The following is an 18500-nucleotide window of genomic DNA, read 5'->3' as shown; positions in this document are numbered from 1 at the left end:
ACTCCTAGGCCCTGGCTGCAGGCACAAAGGGAGCACAGCGTGGGTGTGCGGGGTGCAGGGTGCGTGAGGTGATGGGTGCATGGCATGTTGAGGGCACTGGGTGCTAGGTGTGCAGGGTAGTACGTGTGCTGGGTGCTGGGTGTGCAGGGTGCTAGGTGAACTGGATGCTGCAGGCACTGGCTGCTGAATGCACTTTGTGCTTTATGAGGGGTGCTGGATATGTGGCATGTGGGGTGCATGGGGTGCTGGGTGTGCTGAGTGCTGGGTGTGTGGGGTACTGGGATGAGGGACAGCACACAGCAGCTCAGTGTGGCCCTGCCACCCAATGGGGACATGGCACAGTGGGGACAGGGCTGATGGGTCACCAGCCAGAACCGGAGCACACAGAGCCCATCAGTCCCCCGGCATGCTGGTGGATGGTGGCTCTTTGGCAATGGTCACATGTCCCCTACTCCCACAGACACCCCCAGCCCCAGCCAATGGCTCAGCCCCAGCACCCACTGCCCTGTCTCCCCTCCATCACCAGAGAACCAAGCTATCAACACCAACCAGCTGCAGCCACGCTCCCAAACCAATGCATGGCTGCCCAGCCCTGTCCAACACCCTACCAGGCTGGGTGCTGGCACCGAAGTGCCACCAGAGTGCCCTGACCCCCAGCTGTGGTGGCGGTGACGGCGACAGTGGCAGACAATCACAAAATCACGAAATGGTTTGTGTTGGAAGGGACCTTAAAGCTCAACCAGATCCAGCCCCCTGCCACAGGCAGGGACACCTTCCGCTAGAGCAGCTTGCTCCAAGCCCTGTCCAACCTGGTGTTGAACACTACCAGGGATGGCGCATTCACACATCACCCCAGTCAAGGGGATGCAGCAGACCCCAGTGCCCCACCATGAGCTCAGTGATGGGATGCAAGGATGAGGCCGCATCCTTACCGGTCCGGGCTGCTGGTTGGACGGGTCACAGGCCAGTGAGACGAGATCTTTCAGTGGGTCCTGCGGGTTGAGATGAGGCGGGTACCTAATGGCCGTGTGGGGGAAGTAGGTGGAGGCCGTCTGGGGGAGGATGGAGGTGGTGGGGAAATGCAGCGCAGATGATGGGTGCGGGCTTCGAGCGATACCTGCAGGCGACAACAGGAAGAGGGGGACCCCCCAGTGTCACCAGAAGCCAGCTACTGGCCCAGCCCCACACTGCTCACCCACTGGCTCCATGCCTTGGACACTCACCGCTGTGCACTGCGATGACGGGACGGTGGTGCTGCGTGAAGCTGCTCAGACGGGGTGAGGAGTCCTGGGGTGATGGGCTGTTGAAGGGGGACTTGTCCATCTCTGTCTTCTTCACAGTGGGGGAGATGCCTGAGGCAAAGCGGGGTGCAGTGTCAGAGCCCAGCACCTAGCCTGATCCTGGGGTGAGGGGCTCCCTGAGGATAGGCTCGGCACGAGTGCACGTGTGTGTGCACATGAGTGAGGGTGTGCATGGATGTGGGCACTTCTATGGGCCTACCACAGGTGGGCATATAAACACATGTAGCATGTGCAGGCACGTACTCAAGCATGGGCATTTGTGTACCTCTATGCCTGTGTGCACACGCGTGTTTGCATGTGTGGGTGCCTACCCAGGGGGCAAAACTGGGGGCTCCCATGGGTGCCCCACTGGACCCCTGGGGCTGGGGTTCCGGTGGTGCCGGAAGCTGGGGTAGAGAGGGAGGGGACAGTAGATGCCTCCCACCCTCCCCTATCACCGTGGCTTTAGCTCTGGCCATTTGGCCAAGGCCTGGTAATGGGTTTAGCCTCTTCTCAGCTGGTGTTTAGGAGGGTTTCCTGGAACATCCCATATGGGACTGCTGCCCCCTTCCCTCCTGCCCCGGATCAGGCCACCAACAGGGGACAGGAGCACCCCTGCGCAGTCCAACCTGCCATGCATACCCCCAGGCAATGTTTTGGGCAGGGGGTGACATCTCTCTGAGGACCCACCAGGCCCATGGGCACAGTGCTGGTGCAGGATGGGTCACTATCCCCAGCACCTATGGGGCACCCTGCTGGGGCAGGACTCACTCTCCCCAAATTGCCTCCAGTCCCCCAAAGCCAGGCACCCTCCAGGTTCTGCCAGCGCTGGGGGGGGGGCAGGATGGATTCTGCCCCACTGTTTGGGGTGCAGGGAAGCAGTACAAGAGCCAAAGAGGGGGGAAGACGAGCACTCCCTGGCCTGCAAAGGCACCCCAGGGTGTGGGAGCTGCCTTGCCAGCCCTGCAGCATCACTTTAATTAGCCCAGCCCCCCCCCCCCCCCCTTTTCTTAATGAACAGCTAATTGGGGCTGTCTAGACAGGAAAGGGAAAAAAAAAAAAAACCAACAGAAAAAATGCCAAGAAAGCAACAGAGCTGCTGCCCGCAGCAGAAGCAGCCGCTGTGGGGCTGGGAGAGGCTGTTGTGGGGCTGGGGCACTGGGCTGACCCTATAGAGAGCCTGTGTCTTGGTGGGGGGGAGGTCTACAGCAACCCCACAGCCCTTCCAGCCAGCTCATGCTTTGACCTGAGCACCCTAAAGCAACCCCAGGCTCTCAAAGGGGAGGACAGACAGTAGTGACTTGGCTGGGGGGGTCCCGTAGCAGCAAGGGGGCATCTATAGGCAGGCACCTGTAGGGAAGCACTTACCCCCTTCCATGTCTTCTGTCCAGTTGCGGCTGCTGCTGGTGGGGGAGTTGGAGGAGGTGTAGTACTCGCCCCCTGGGCTGGTGTCGATGTCATCCTCCATGGACCCCGACTTGTGCCGTTTGCTCCTGGGTGGGTAGGGGAGGAATCAGCTCCAGCCTTCAACTGGACACAACCTGTCCTGTGCCTCCACCACAGTGAGATGGGCAGTGGCCCATGGCCAGGCTTGGGTTCACCCTGGCTTCACACCCAGAATCACCCAGCGTCACCCAGTACCACGCCAGCATGGTCCCAGGATCACGTACCCGCTAGAAGAGGTGCTGGGCAGTGTCCTCCGCATGCCAGTGCTGGAGGGGTTCAGGTCATAGGCCAGGTGGCCCTGGAGCTCTCCAAGAGAGAAGTTTGGACCCGTGCCTGTCACCACCGGTGCTGCAGGGAGAGAGAGGGATCAGGGGATTGGCGGGGGCGGGTCGGCCCACATCTGGGATGGGGAACAATTGGGATGCTGCCAGTCCCAGGCAGCTTGGGGGGCGTTAGTGGCATGATGGTGGCACTCACTTCGGGACACCTGGATGAGCTCGGTGACGCTGAACACCCCCGAGGTGACAAAGCTTTCCTGGAAGTCCGTGGAATCTGTGTGGGAAGAGAGTAGGGAGCTCTGTGGATGGGGGGCAGGACAGGACAGAAGCACCCCTCCTGCTCCACACTGTCTTGTGGTAAAACTTGAGAGCACCCCAACATCCCCAATGCCACTGTAATGCTGCCCCTTGAGCCGTGCTCTCACCCAGCGTGATGGGTTTGCTGTCCTCCTGGTCCGAGCCAATGCCCGTCCGGGGGCTGCTGCTCTGCTCTGCATCTGCAAGAGGGAAAAATACCACCAGGATGAGGCACCGGTGCAAACTTGGGGTACGCACTAGTTCCCTGCCCTGGCAGCCCCCCTCAATGCTCTGCAGCATGGGGAAACCAAGGCACGGTTGGCAGAAGGTCCAGGGCCAAGTTGGCACGTCCCCAGCCATCAGGGAAGAGCCACCATAGGCATCCCTCACTATGGGCAGGAACAGGGACAGGAACAGGGACACCCTTGGGCTGCCATGTGAGGGGAACCCACAGCCCTTTTCCTGCCCTGAGGCAGTGACAGCTGCCTGGCCTTGCTCCTGCCTCCCCTCCTCCCTCCTGCTGCTGCCACCCAGCTTGGGCAGTGCCGCCACCGCCAGGCATCGCCTCTGTCGCTCCACAGCACCTTGTTCTGCCCCCTCCTCGCCCCTCAGAGGGCGCTGGGACGTGGGGCAGCGCTTGCTCCTGCTCCTTGAACACTCTTTTAGCTTTAGACACAAAAAAGCTCTCTCAGACGCTGAGATCAGCGGCGCTGGCACACCCCGGCATGACACAGCACGGCACGGTGCAACACGGCATGGCCAATGTGCCCTCTGGTTCCCTGTACCTTACTGCGAACATCCTTCCTTCCCAGGGCAGGGCACCTGCCAGCCCCCAGATCCCTTTCATAACTTTCTGCCACACGTTTCCCCCTCTCCTCATCCTCCATCCTGCCTCCCCATCCTCCTCCTCCTTCTCCCACCCACTGGCTTCCAGCATTCCTCTTCCCCAGCTTTGGCTGATGCCGGGAAAGGGCCATGACACCGCCATAACAGCGTGGCCGCAGCTGCCAGCCCTCCTGCTGCGCCTTAGCTGGGCTTTGCCCAGTTTTCCCTTTTCTTCCCCGGTTTTCTGTGCCCCTCTCACCCCGCGACCCACAGCCCCTCACACACACAAACTGCGCTCCCACCCCACACCCGGGGGGCTGCTGGACACCAATGCCAAGCGCCGCCATTTTGTCTCTCTCCCCAGTTCCCGAGGCTCCTCTGCGGCTGCTGCCCGCGCCGGCCTGGCAGCCCCTGCCCTGCTGGCAGCCATCCCACACTAGCGCCGCGGCCCGGTGCCAGCCAGCCCCGTGCCCGCCATTGCCCACGCCTGCGGCTTCCCCAGGGCAGCCATTTTAGGGAGCAGTGATTCCCACGGCAGTGCGTCGGGAGGGGTTTCCTCCCAATTCCTTCTCTCCGTTTTCCTTCCACCCCCCTTGTTCTGAAGGCCGATGCACGCCCAAGTGCATGGGGGCATGGGCATGGGGTGGCCGGGCCTCCCCCCCCCCCCCCCCCCGCCGCAGTCATGGGCACCACGCGGCCGGACATGGCCCCTCCTTGCCTCTTACAACAACAACCGTCGCGGCGGCTCTGGAAGCCGTTAGCGATGGAGCCGGGCCAAGGCGCAGGGCGGCGGCTGCAGCCCCGTGACCTCCCCAACACTGCCTCGGGGTGCCCCGGTCCCTGCTCGCTCCCCGCGGGGGGATCGGGCATTAGAATCCCACCAAAGCTGGTGGCCTCCACATGGCCCATGGGACCTCCCATGACTGCTTGTCCTGGGATGGACCCTGCTTGCCCCAAATGCCCCACATGGACCTTTGTTCTCCCCCAGATACCCCACATGGCCCCTGCTCACCCCATGATGCCCCACATGGACCTTTCCTCAACCCCAGTTGCCCCACGTGGACCTTTGCTCTCCCAGAATGGTTGGCACAGCCTTTTGCTCCCCCCAAAGCCACCCCAGTGTGTCCTCTGTAGCCCCTGGGCACCCAACAGGGCCACTTGCTTGCCCTGGGTACCCCCCTGGGCATCCCCCACATCCTTCCACCAGCATCATCCCTTGACCCTGATCCCGATCCCAAGGGAGCATCCCCCGAGCTGAGCCCCCCAATTCCAGCCATGGCACCCCAGGAGCACCTGGGGGCTCTCAGGACCTCTGAGGTCTGCCAGCAGGGCTGCCCCCTCCTGGCACCCCTCGTGTCCCTGCAGATGGAGGGCTGTGGGTGCCAGGAGGGGGGCTGCGGGCTCAGGACCCCCCGTGGTGGGGCTGGGTGATCTTGCCAGCACATTTCTGGCTGCCTCCTCCAAACTCTGCTCTCGCCGCCATGTGAGGGCTGCCTGGGGCCTGCTGGCCCACTCTAAAATGGCGGCCTCCTTCCTCCCACCTCCAAGGGATGTGTTTTTGGGGGAGACACCCCAAATCCACCACCCAAAAAGTGCTTCAGTTGCATTGGGAAGGTGAAAGAAGGCTGGGACCCCCCAGCCTCATGGGTGGGGGACAACCTCGCACTCTCTGCACCCCCAAATAATGGGCTGGGGGATGATGGAGGGGGTCCTGATGTTAGACTGTGGGGTTCGGTGCATGGAGGGGCCCAAACAGGTCGATCCCATCTCTGCTGGAAAGAACAAAGTCTGTGCCCTGAGGCAGGGTGAGGGCTGTCCGCGTTCCCAGCCCCTGGACCGATGCCACCCATTGAATTATGGATCCCGGCACGGTGCCACCAGCCCCACAGAGACTCTCCCCAGGGCCTCAGCACATGGGAACAGCTCCTGGGCAGGATCTGGGGTTCAATGCAGGCTGGGTGCCCCCAGGGCCGCTGAAGAGCCCTGGCTCTGTGCCGCAGCACTGATGGGCACAGGGACTGCTGTAGGGTGCAGGTGCAGCAGCTGGAGGGTGCTGGGGGCTGGTGGGACACCCCCCCACTCCAGGTAGGGCAGCAGGTTTCCTCCTCCAGCTCTGTTAGCGACAGGCCAGGAGACAGGAGAGGGCTCGGCCCCACTGCCTCAGTTACCCCTGGGGCAGGGGAGAGTTCCCCTGCGATGGTGTTAACCCAGGACAGCCCCCCCCTCCATGCCTCTGCCTGGCTCTTCCCTACGGGGAGCACCAGTAGGGCCCACAATGATGCTCCTGCTCCTGGCCTCCGAATGTCTCCAGTCCTGGTCAAGGACTGGAGACGTTTGGAGACTTGAGGGAGCCCGAGTGCTGCATGGCAGCAGCTGCGGAGGGGTTGTGTGTGTGTGTGTGTGTGTGTGTGTGTGTGTGTCTGTGATTTCCAGTCTCTCCCTGCAAGACCCCCAGCAACCCCAACCCACAGTGGCCCCATGGCCCTTACATAAAACCCGCACCAGCGCTGCTTGTGTAACCTCCTTTAGATAATCCCCAGAGAAACACTCTGTGTTCCAGCTAAATCCCGGCTCAGCCAGCACGGTGGGAGCACCAGACCCCTCTGCCACGCTGCCTACAACCCCCACTTCCCCTTCCATCCTCCCTCCTTCCCCGCACGACAGCGGTGCTACAAGGGCCTGAGATGAGCTTGCTGGGTCTCAGCCCACTCTCAGCCAGCTCCTCCGTCCCACACTGAGCCCCGGGAAGGTCCTGGCTGCAGATGTCCCGCAGGGTGGCGGGGGGGGGGGGTCACACCATGCACCCGCTGCCACGTCCCAGCCTGCAGCCGGCCCGGGAGGCTGAGCCAGAGCATTTGTCCCTGGCTGACCCCGGCAGCAGTGGCCGGGGGGGCGGAACACGGGGCCTGGTCACCCCCTCGCTCAGCCCTGCCAGGCCTGGGCCTCATCCAGGGCTGCCGGCGCCTGCAGAGCACAGATGGCAGCGGACAAAGGGACGGGAGCAGGATGGACAAAGGGATGGCTGAGACCCCCACATCCTCTGTGAGACACCCCCTCTGGGGTGCTGGCACTTAGTGCCTCTGCCATGGAGTGGGGGGACCTAGGGCTGCAGATGCAGGAGGGGATGAGGGACAGGAAAGAGAGGGAGAAAGGAGGGAGAGAGGGAAGGGTGGGGAGGGTAACTAGAAAGGGAGGAAGACATGAAAGTGGAGAGAAAGGGAAAAGGATAAAAAGAGAATAAATGAGGAAGAGAAGGAGAAGGAAAAAGAACAAAAGAAAGAAGAAAATTAAACCAAGGAAAGAGAAAGAGCTGACAGGGAGGGAGGGAAGGAAACGGAAGGTAAGGCAGGAGGAAGGCAGGAGGAAGGCAGGAGGAAGGCAAGGGGGCGGGAGGAAGAAGGGGTGTGGGGGAACACCCCAGCTCTGCAGGCGCAGTCAGAGGGTTCCAGGCCTGGCCCTGTGCTGCTGGAACCACTGCCCCTGCCCTGCCCCACGGCACAGCACAGCCCCATGGCATGGCAGGGTCCTACAGCATTCCACTACATGGCTCCACGGCCCAGCCCCACGACGCAGCCCTGTGTCATGGCATAGTCCTGCAGCACTACACAGTCCCACGGCACAGCCCCATGGCACAGCTCCATGGCACAGCCAGCCCCCCCACAGAGTCCCACAGACTCCCCTCTCTGCCCCCACTGACCACAGGCATCCCCCCCAGTGCATGATGGGAATCTCTCTCCTCACGGCCAAGCTCTGAGGCTGCACAAGGCTGAGGGGGAGAGGAGGAGCAGGTTGAGGGACCCCAAACCCCCAACCCAGCTCGGGGGCACATTGTCCTGCCAGGGGGGGTTGGCAGAACAAGCCCCGCAGTGGCATCTGCCACCCCAGCTGTCCCCTGCCAGCGCGGCAGGAGCTGGGCGCCTGGCCAGGACAGCAACTGTGGCCATGGGGCAGGCACCGGGGTGGGGAAAAGGCGGGTGCTGGCACAATGGAGCTCCCTTGTGTTTTATCCGCTGGGTGCAGGGAACGCTTTGCCCCCACCAGCCCTAGCACTTTGGATGTGGCACCCTGGCTGGGGCCATGGGGCTGAGACATGAAGAACTCACTTCACTGGTGGCACTGCGGGAAAGCTGCCTGGCTCTGGCATGGCTCCGGCACACTGCCGGCCCGGCGCACTGCAGGAGAGCCAGGGAAGCCCTGACCTCCCCAAGGTCACCAGCACACCATCCACAGAGCTACGACGTGCCAAAACCAACCCAGCTGCAGCCACCTCCAGGGCACAGGGATGCTGCAGGGGATGGGGATAGAGCTGCGGTCACAGCAACCTGGTGAGCCCCTTTCCGGCCCACCTCTCAAGGGCAGGGACACAGCCCCTGTGGATTCCCTGTAGATAACCTTGTGTGTATTGCTTTTGGGCCCTGCCTGTAGAATGGAAATATACAAGAAACCTGGAGAGGGGCTTTGGACAAGGGTCTTTAGGGACAGGCCAAGGGGAATGGCTTTAACCTGCCAGAGGGAAGACTGAGATGAGCTCTTAGGCAGAAGCTCTTCCCTGTGAGGGTGCTGAGGCGCTGGCACAGGGTGCCCAGAGAAGCTGTGGCTGCCCCATCACTGGCAGTGCTCAAGGCCAGGTTGGACACAGGGGCTTGGAGCAAGCTGCTCCAGTGAAAGGTGTCCCTGCCCATGGCAGGGGTTGGGACTGGAGGAGCTTTTAGGTCCCTTCCAACCAAATACCGTGCACCCCATCAATCTCTTTGCGCTCCTGCCCATAAATATTGGCTTGGGGGGCTGGCAGAACAGCACTGCCGGAGGGAATTCCTGCCCTTCCATCTGGAGGGACCACGCAGACATTTGGCACGTCCGGACCCAAAGCCCTGGCACGGGCTCCCTGGCAGATTGGTGCCATCTGCCTCAGTGAGACTGGTGAGGGGAGATAAGGGGCTGCCAACGAGGGGGGACGCAGATGCTGGCAGCATGGTGGAGGTCCCTGCCTCCCCCTGGTGCCATCCACGCAGCGGCAGGGCTAGCAGCGATGCCACCCTGGGACCTGCCGCCTGCTCACCCCAAATATCCATCTGCTCCCACCCCAGGCACTACCAGGGGGAGCTCACTTCAGGGCAGAGTGTTGTGCCCAAGCCCCCTTCGGCTGCAGGGTCCCCGCCAGCTCTAGAGCACCCCAAAGAGTGGGAGGGGACACCACTGAGCCCAGCCAGCCTCTTTACAGCTCCTGCTGCCCCCCAGCTGGATCAGGATTAGGATGCAGGGATGGGGATGCAGGGATGGAGATGCAGGGCTGGGTGTTTAGGGATGGGGTGCCGGGATAGGGGCACAAGGGTGCAGGGAGGGGGGCACTGGACCCCCAGCTTGGCTGTGGTCGCTGGGAGGGATCTGCTGCTTCCGAGGTCCCGGCACATGGAGCTACTCCATCGATCCCTGGTTACTGCAGTGACTTTCACCAGCGACCTCCGAGCTCTGCCCGCAACCCCCCACTGCAGCGCCCGCCCCGCCCCCACTGCGGTGTGCACAGCCCAGCCCCGCACCTGCCCCGCACCAGCCTGCACCTATCCTGCACCTATCCTGCACCCAGCCCCAGCCCCGCACCATCTGCACCCATACTGATCCCATCCTGCACCCAGCCCCAGCCCTGCACCGTCTGCACCCGTCCCGCTCCCATCCTTCACCCATCCTTCACCCAGCCCCGCAGTGTCTGCACCTATCCTGCACCCATCTTGCACTATGCTGCATCATCCTGCATCCAGCCTGCACCATCCTGCTTCCAGCCTGCACCCATCTTGCACTGTCCTGTACCAGCCTGCATCCAGCCTGCACCATCCTGCACTCATCTTGCACTGTCCTGCTCCCAGCTTGCATCATCCTGCTCCCAGCCCGCACCATCCTGCTCCATCCTGCTCCCATCCTGCACCCATCCTGCTCCCATCCTGCACCTATCTTGCACTACCCTTCACCATCCTGCTCCCAGCCTGCACCCATCTTGCACCAGCCTGCACCATCCCACTCCCAGCTTGCACCAGCCTGCACCATCCTGCATCCAGCATGCATCCATCCCGCACTCAGCGCCCCGGAGCCTTTCCCCAACCAGGCTCTGCTCATTCCTTACTTTCCCCCGTGGGTCTTTCCCCCAGACGAGCAGGGAAACCAGAGCGAGAGCTCCCCCCGCCCCGGCGCTGCCAGAGCAGCAGCGGGGAATTTGTGCTGACCTCAGCAGAAGGCGCCTGGCCCAAAACCACGTGTGCAGCCGCAGCAGGGGGGCCGTGGGGAGCCCGAGCGGCCCGGCCGGTGGGGGCCACATCCCCTCAGTCACCCCCTGTCACCCCCCTGGACCTGGGGATGCTGCGGGGGGTGGGGAGCTGTAGGGTGGGATGTGCAAGGGGGAGAAAGCAGGATGGGAGCAGGATGGCTGCAGGGATGAGAGCAGGATGGGTGCTGCTGCCTGGTCCTGGGCTCCCTTAACCGGGACTCGGAGCGACCTTAATATGGCAGCAGGAGCCTTATCAGAGTATTTAGAGCCCCATGTTCCCAACTGGAACTCAGGTGACCGCAGGCGCTGGGGACAAGGTCGATGCTGGTGGGTGGCAGAGGAGTACCCACCTCCCTGGGGACACCCACCGGCAATGGCATCCCAATGCAGTGTGGGGGACCTCAGCGTGGCTGCCATGGGGGTCCTGATCCCTGCTGCCAGCACAGCCACGGCAGGGCTCCCACTTCAGCCCAGTCTAGTCCAGGATGTCCCCAGGCCAGCCCAGTGTGCAGCACCCCATCCCAGCCAATATGGGGTACCCCCAGCATAGCATACTGCATGCCAGTTACGCCCTGGGGCTTAACTGGATGGATCCCAAACCCAGTTCAGCCCAGCACATGCCAGCAGGTGTGGCTGGGCAGGCAGATCCTGGCAGCACACACAGCTCCATCTGAGGGCCCCAAGCAGGTGAAGGCCATAGGAGCAGCAATCCCTTGGTGCACAGCAGGAGCTGATGGTGTTTGGGGTTTGCCCCAGATGGCGTTATCATTGCTCCTGTCCCCACCTTGGTCACCCACTGGGTGAGGGACTGTTACCACAACCCACAGCAACCTGGCACTGCTGGATGTTCCCAGCTCCAGCTCTTGGGCACAACAGGAACAGGCTGTTACTGGGCTGCTGGCACAGGCAGTGTGGGATGTGGGATAACCCCCCCAGATCCCCCTTGGGGGATGCCAGGAGCATTCTTGGGGACCACTCACTCCCCTTCCTGGCACATGAACCTCCCCCTGGGAGCTCGCTCCACAGGGACTCATCCTGGCTCTGACCCACAGGCAGATGAGCACCCACCTCTCTCGCGGACGAAGTAAGCCAGGTAGAGGTCCAGCTCCTTGACGGAGACACTGATGTGGTGGGGCTGGACGCAGAGGATGGGGTTGGTGCACTGGCCTGACTTGACCAGGCGCTCGCCGTCAGTGCTCTCCAGTGGAATCCCTTTGAAGAGGATGACCATGACCAGGTCCAGCCGCCACACCTTGTCTGCCTGCCGCAGGCAGTCGATGCGGCGCATCTTCCCCTTCTGGTCAGGGTTGGAGAGGACGCAGCATGAGGGCTTCTTGCCGGTGATGGAGAGCACAAAATCCTCGCGGCACTCGGGCCGGATGTCCTTGCGCAGCTTGGCCAGGAGGCGTGAGGCCCATTTCTGTTTCACCTCTGGCTTCTCACTCAGCAGCTCGTCCTTCACCGCCCTCTCCTCGTCCTTCGTCATCCTCTTCTCATGCTTCTTGAAGTACTTGCGCTTGCGGGCCTGCAGGTTGAACCATGTGTAGGCGAAGGCCCGGACATGGGGGAGCAGCGCCTCAATGAAGGGGTGGAACTCATCCTGTGGGGCAGAGGGATGGGTGGTCACTGGAGAGGGGCTTTGGATAAGGGCATGTAGGGACAGGTTGAGGGGAATGGCTTTAACCTGCCAGAGGGAAGACTGAGATGAGCTCTTAGGCAGAAGCTCTTCCCTGTGAGGGTGCTGAGGCTCTGGCACAGGGTGCCCAGAGAAGCTGTGGCTGCCCCATCCTTGGCAGTGTTCAAGGCCAAGGTGGACCAGGCTTGGAGCAAGCTGCTCCAGTGAAAGGTGTCCCTGCCCGTGGCCGGGGCTTGAGACTGGATGAGCTTTAAGGTCCCTTCCAACACAACACAAACCAGTCTGGGATTCTCTGATCTAACCCTGACAGACACGGCAACCCTACCTGCCATCGTGCCTGCCGGAGCCACCACTCCAGCAATGGTCAGGCACTGCCAGCTCACAGCGTCCAAGGGACCCATGTCCCATACCCCAGCTTCCCCCGCACCAGTGGGAAGCTCCCTCAGTTTGCCTCAGTTGCAGCCATGCTCCAACTGCCTTTCCCACGTGTGAGCACTGCGGGATGGGTCCAGCTCTGGGAGAAAACAAGAAATTGCATCCCCAAGGTGTCCATGAGCTGGAGTCAGGGGAGGACCTGGAGCCCAGCAGGGGATGGGGCAAACAGCTCTGGACACCGCACTCGTCGCACTCATCCTAGGGCAGTGATGCCATTCCCTGGCTGAAGCAGCTGTGTCCCAAAGTGGCCCTGCTTGGAGGGGACAGTGTCTCCTGGAGCAGGCTCCCTGCAGGGATTAACCCCATATGGACCCTGATAACTCCCACTTGATCCTGAGTCCAGCACAGACCCACTAACCTCAAACCAGTTCCTGCACAGCCTCAGACCTGCTTCCCTTGCACAGACCTTGCCGTGACCTGGCACAGACACCCCAGCACAGCCCCTGTTGTCCCCTGAACCCAGTATAGACACCAAGAACTGCACCACCAGTCACCAGCATGGGCTCCCCAAGCCCACCAAAAGTCCCCCCAAACACAGACCTGCTGACTGCCCCTGCTCTGGACCGAGTCTCACCAGAGCTGTGACTCCATGGGTGTCCCCCCATAGCCCACCAGGGACCCCTCTTGCTGGGGAGCCCATCCCACCCATGGAGACCCAATTCTGCCTGGGAGATGCAGACCCCTCTTGACCCTGGGGACCCATCCCAGCCTGGGGGACCCATCCTGCTAGGGGAACCCATCACCAGTGGCTGCTCACAGGGCAGCTACAGCCCCCCACGACCACAAGGACTGGTTCCCTCCCCAGCAGCAGCCACTAATTCAGTGCAGCTGGGCAAGGGCTGGGCATGTGGCTTAAATTAGGGAAGAAGGTCAAACAAAAGTAAGACAGGAGCCGAAAAAAGCAGCAGCCAGTTCCAAAGCCAGCCCTTGGCCGGGGCAATGGGCAGTTCATCGTCCTTGGTGGCCACTTATTCCGAGGAGCCCAACAAATTGCTGCCACCCCTCAAAAGTCCACTGCCTGCAGAAGCCCCATCAAGCCCTCAGTGCCTGCTGAGTCCTCCCTGTACTCAGGGTCACAGCAAGATGGGAGCTGCCCCAAAGCCCATTAGCCCCTTGGCAATTTTCCCTCCAGCTTACCCTGCTCTCCGAGTTATGCTGCTCAAGCGGGGGTAGGTGCAGGCAGCCAGGGGCACCGGGTGGGTGGGATGGCTGCAGCTGAGGGGGACAAACTGAAAGACCTGGGGTCCATCCCCATGCTCTGCATGCAGCACAGAGCACCGGCAAAGGGCCAAAAGACTGGTTAAGTGCTTCTCCTGCTGTTTTTCCTTTGCGGGACTGGAAAGCAGAGACATGCTGCAATACCCCAGACAAGGCTGTTCCTGGGGCATTTCCGGATGGGAATCTGGCATCAGAGCCTGTGCTTGGGCCTCATCCAGCCTGGGCTTGTAAGAAAGAGCATGCCCACATTGGGGTGCTGCCAGTCCCAGCACAGGGACCCTCTTGTTTCCCCCTTCCAGAGAGAGCACTGGCTTTCTGCACCAGATGCAGTGAGGGGAAACTGAGGCACAGATCAAGCCTGCCTCTGTCTTGGTGTCAGTCCTACCGTGGAGCTGGGCATGCTGTGCCAGGACTAACGGCTTTAGCAGCACCCCAGAGCTGGTGTGGGCCTCTCTCCGTGCCCATCACTGCCACCTCTGACTCCAGCTGCCCAGTGGGTGCCTTCCACCCTGTCACGGTGTGGGATGCTCTGTGCCACACAGGGACACTGTAGCATGGGCTTGACCAGGCCCTGAGCATCCTCCACTTGAGTGCCGTGTCCAAACAAGTCAGGCTTGGCGAAACAGCCTGAATTTTCCAATGAAAAAACCAAAACACTTCCTCAGGAAATTCCCGAGCAGATTTCACAGGAGGAGGGGGAGGAGGACAGGAGGGGTCACTTACTTTGTCAGCAGGTTTTGTTCTCCACCACATAGCCATGGGGAGGAGCAGGACGGTGTCCCTGTGGCACGCAGGGAGCGGTGCAGAGTCCTGTGCGATGAAGGGGTGTGGAGGGGCCCTGCCAGGCTCCACACACCCCAGCACCGCTGCCAGGTCCTGCTCCCTGCGGCCACACCAACCCGGGCTGGGACCTGCACGTTCGGCACAGGCACTGTGCCCCCATGGGAAGCTTTGGCATGGTGGCAGAGGGGGGATGCAGCTGGAGAGATGCCAGTAATCCCCAAAATCCTCAAATCCTGGTGCCCAAAAGGCACATGTTGAGGATTTGCTCCTTGCCCCAGCCTCAGTTTCCCTTCACCAAAGGCTTCAGGTGCCTTTGGCATGGATGAAAATCTGGTATGGGCCCTGCAAAGCCTCCAGGAGCCACTTCTTAACCGTCTGCCAAAGCGGCTCTGGGTAATGTTAACCTGGGAATGAGACCTGTTGTGGAGACAGATGCCAATGATTGGGAAGTGCTCATTAGAGGGGATGGAAGGAGGCACTTAGGCCCTGAAAAGCACCCAGCCCTTCCCAGGGCCAGCCCTGTGCTCTATTAGAGCCCATTTTACAATAATTGCTCCAGAGGAGGAAATCTCTTTGGATTCATCATAAAGTATTTATTAACAAGAGCTGCAGCCAGGCTTCCCGGCCAGCTCAGCACATCCCCAAGAGGCTTCCCCAGCCCTGGAGAGCAGCACTGACATGCTGGTAGCAGGGGAAACTGCAGCGCAGGGCAACAGGAGGGACCCCAGGAACATAGCTGGGGATGGGACAAGCCTCTGCACGCCCAGCCCTGTAGCGGGGCTGCTGTGAGGCAGAACACGTTGTTGTGGTGTAGAGGTGAAGGCAGGACATGATGCAACCACCCCACGGCTCCTCTCCCCAGACCACCCAGTTTTTTATGGCCCCCTCTACCCCGAAGCTGACAGCATCCCCTAGCCAACATCCACGTCGGGCTCCAGGCTGGACCATACCCGCAGCATGCTCTGGATGCAGCCACCCTGTTGTCAGGAGGGTCAGCCAGGATGGATGCAAGCCCTTGTGCTTCATTTACTGCCTTGATGCTCAGCCCCGCGCAGAATCAGACTGCAATGGGCTTATAATAAAGTACCTGGTGCTTGCCACGTGTCTGGGTCCCTGGTGTTCCTGGGACCCTGGGAGCCTTTTGGGCTCCCCATTCCTGGTGCTGCCCACAACCACCCCACCGGGTCCTCTGCTGCCCTGTGGGTGCTGCGAGCACCTGGTGCTGGGCCAGTGCTGACATGCTGGCACTTGGGAGTGGGGAGCACGCCGAAGCCGCAGGTCACGGGAGGCCGTCCAGGCAGTTTGCTTAGAAGACAGCAGGAAGAAAAGCAGTTCTCTTCAGGTGCCAAGCACTGCCTGGGCCTGCACCAGCCAGCACAGCCCTTCCTCTCCTGGGGGAGGCAAGCTCTGCCCCCATCACCCTGCCTCTGGTCTGCACCCCCACCTCCAACAAGCAGTGTTGCTGGTCCCTCCCCGGCTTTGCTAAATACACCCCAAACTAGGGAGTGCTGTACCTGGGGTATGGGATGCCCCAGGGGTTGGTACCCTGTGGAGGAAGGGAGGGAGGGAGGGAGGGAGGATGGATGGATGGATGGATGGATGGATGGATGGATGGATGGATGGATGGATGGAGCTGGGAGGGTGCTAGGAGCACTGCTTTCCTGCAGATTCCTCTGGTGCCTCACCTTCCCCATGTGTTGTCCCTGCTCATCCCCCTCTGAGTGCGGGGAGGCGACAGCAGTGGATAGGATCTGGGAAAAGCCTCACAAGCAGCTCAAGAGGAGCATGGAGAGGACCCGGCCCATGGCCAAGGAGACATTCCCTCCACCCCGGGAAGGATCCCATGGTCTGCAGCGCTGGGGCCACGTGGCTTCCCAGCCGACCCCCCCCAAGTCTCCAAGGAAGTGAAATGTTTCATCGAACTGGAAAAAAAAAAGCAGCTTGGCCAACAGTCCCCAGCGCTGCCAGCTCCTCCACCTGGCCCTATGCCAGCGTGGGGCTGAGGGTGCCCCACTGCCTGCCACCCTGCACACTGCGGCTATGGGGGTACCCCACACCCATCCCAGGGTCCCAGCCTGGGAGCTGCCCCCAGGATGTGGCACTGGGGTTGATGGCAACTTGCACCCTACTGAGGCAGGAGACACCCTGGCTCAGCATCACTCCCCAGCACTGAGAGACCCCTCAGCCCCCCCCAAGGCCAAGCCCAGGGCTCTAAGCCCAGCTTTAGCCCCTGACGCAGGAGGTTTTATTTCCCTCCCAACATATTTTTAGCCCTGCCTGCTCATCCTGGCCTTTCCAAGGGGGAGTAATTCCCCCCAACACACCTCCATCACACACCATTAAAGGTGTGGTGGTGCAGACAGGGGTCCCCAGTTCCCTCTTGGGGGTGGCCGCCAGGGGAAGGAGAAGACCCAGGGGGTACCTCTGCACCCTGTGATGGGCTCCCCATGCTCACGCCACTGCAAATCCAATCCTTGGCAGGTTGGATCAAGTCACCAGTTAAAAATAACCCTGGCCTTTCCCTGAGGAGCCGACGACCTTGCAGGAGGATTGTCCACCCCTGGAGCCTGTGCCAAAACCATGGACATTATCTGAGGGTCAGCTTCTGCTCCAGCATCTCACAGGCTCCCTGGGGGCTGGGTACACCCCACCAGGCCCCTGCACATAGGCATGGAGAAACTGAGGCACAGAATGGCAGCAGGGAGCAAAGAGAGACGAGGCACTGGCACTACCTTGAACACAGCTGCATTACTGCACCCCGAGTGCTGAGGGACCATGATGCTCTAATGGATGCAAACAGGGGTTCAGCCGTGGTTGGCAGCTCTGTAGAGCCTTCCTGGGGAGGCTCAAAGGCTGAGTCCAGCCGGGTCCAATTTCGGGAGGGACTTGGATGCTTCCCAAGCAGCAGGAATGGGGCCAGCTCGCACAAAGGGGCTCTGTTTGGGACGCTGGCAGTGCCCAGCGCAGAGGCTGGTGGCTGGCTCCCTTGTTGCCCCTCTCCCATGCCAGGTGCTGCTCCCCACCCAAAACAGAGCCAAAGGATGGATCAAGACTGTCTTTGCCTCCTGGGATATCAGTGTAACCACTAAGTGCCACTACCACACCGCTGAGCCTGCCATGCCAACCTGCCTCGTGATGTGGAGGCCACCAGCCACCCACCCTGGGCTACTTGCCCGGGCTGGCCCAGAGCCATCCCCTTGGGGAGTCCAAGGTCCCCAAGCTGGGCTGGGTGCTCTGGGAGCAACTATCCCAGCCAATATCCCGGTGTTGCAGAAGGAAACCCTCCCACCAGCTCAATGCCACCATGGGGTGTAGTGGGGTGCAGTGCTGTCTCCCACTGCCCACCCCAAGGCTTGGGGACTGCAGTGCCATTACCACGCACACATGCCCACATGCACATCAACCCAACAGCACCCGTGTGCACACCCTCAGTGACACCAGGCAAGCTTCAGCCAGTGCCTCTCTGTCCCCATCCCCACACAGGACACAGCAAGGACTTCATTCTCCAACCAATTCCTCAGCACTAGGCAAGGAGGCTGCCGAGCGCGTCCTGGTTCCCTCCGGCGGCACCTCAGGATGCGATGCAGTCATTGCTAATGCATCTGGACTCATTTACGGGGATGAGAAAATGTTTCCAGGTTTCCCACAAAGTCCCATTAAGATCCCAGTCCCACTCTATTTTTAGTGCCCTCATCAACAACGCCTTCCCCAGCCACCCCGGCGCTCTGGGGCCCCACGGGGCTGGTGGGGGCACCCTGCCATGTGGGGAGCTGAGCTGCACCATGACCAGAGAGCTGGAGGGGGGGAACGCTAGCCCCACACAACCCAACCCAGCCTCTTTGCATACATGGGTGCACCCCGGTGGTGGAGATGACGCAGCCTGGAAGGAGACCTGGTAAGAAACAACATCAAAAGCCACCCCTGGGTATGGCATTGGCCACGGAGCCAACAGAGCTGTGGGACCCTGCTCACTGCTGAGGATGGAGATGGATGATCATGGATGGAGAGGGGATGGTGATGCTGCGCAGTGCATCCCTGCAGGTGCA

General features: G+C 61.4%; 1 protein-coding gene across 3 annotated transcripts in view; it reads right to left on the bottom strand.

Moving 5' to 3' along the window:
- Positions 1 to 18500, bottom strand: part of NFIC (nuclear factor I C) — a 36624-nt gene that overhangs the window by 8802 nt on the left and 9322 nt on the right. For all 3 annotated transcript variants that reach the window (XM_065658787.1, XM_065658788.1, XM_065658789.1), the window contains 7 exons: positions 11451 to 11982; positions 3430 to 3501; positions 3204 to 3278; positions 2951 to 3074; positions 2649 to 2773; positions 1224 to 1352; positions 933 to 1117 (listed from right to left, as the gene is read on the bottom strand). In XM_065658787.1, coding sequence (XP_065514859.1) covers positions 933 to 1117; positions 1224 to 1352; positions 2649 to 2773; positions 2951 to 3074; positions 3204 to 3278; positions 3430 to 3501; positions 11451 to 11982 — 1242 coding nt within the window. The remainder of the gene's footprint in view (positions 1 to 932; positions 1118 to 1223; positions 1353 to 2648; positions 2774 to 2950; positions 3075 to 3203; positions 3279 to 3429; positions 3502 to 11450; positions 11983 to 18500) is intronic.

The sequence above is a fragment of the Lathamus discolor genome, chromosome 21 (assembly GCF_037157495.1).
Source record: "Lathamus discolor isolate bLatDis1 chromosome 21, bLatDis1.hap1, whole genome shotgun sequence".
Classification (NCBI taxonomy): domain Eukaryota; kingdom Metazoa; phylum Chordata; class Aves; order Psittaciformes; family Psittacidae; genus Lathamus; species Lathamus discolor.
The sequence above is the reverse complement of the archived record's forward strand: the minus strand, read 5'-3'. Positions and strand labels throughout refer to the sequence as shown.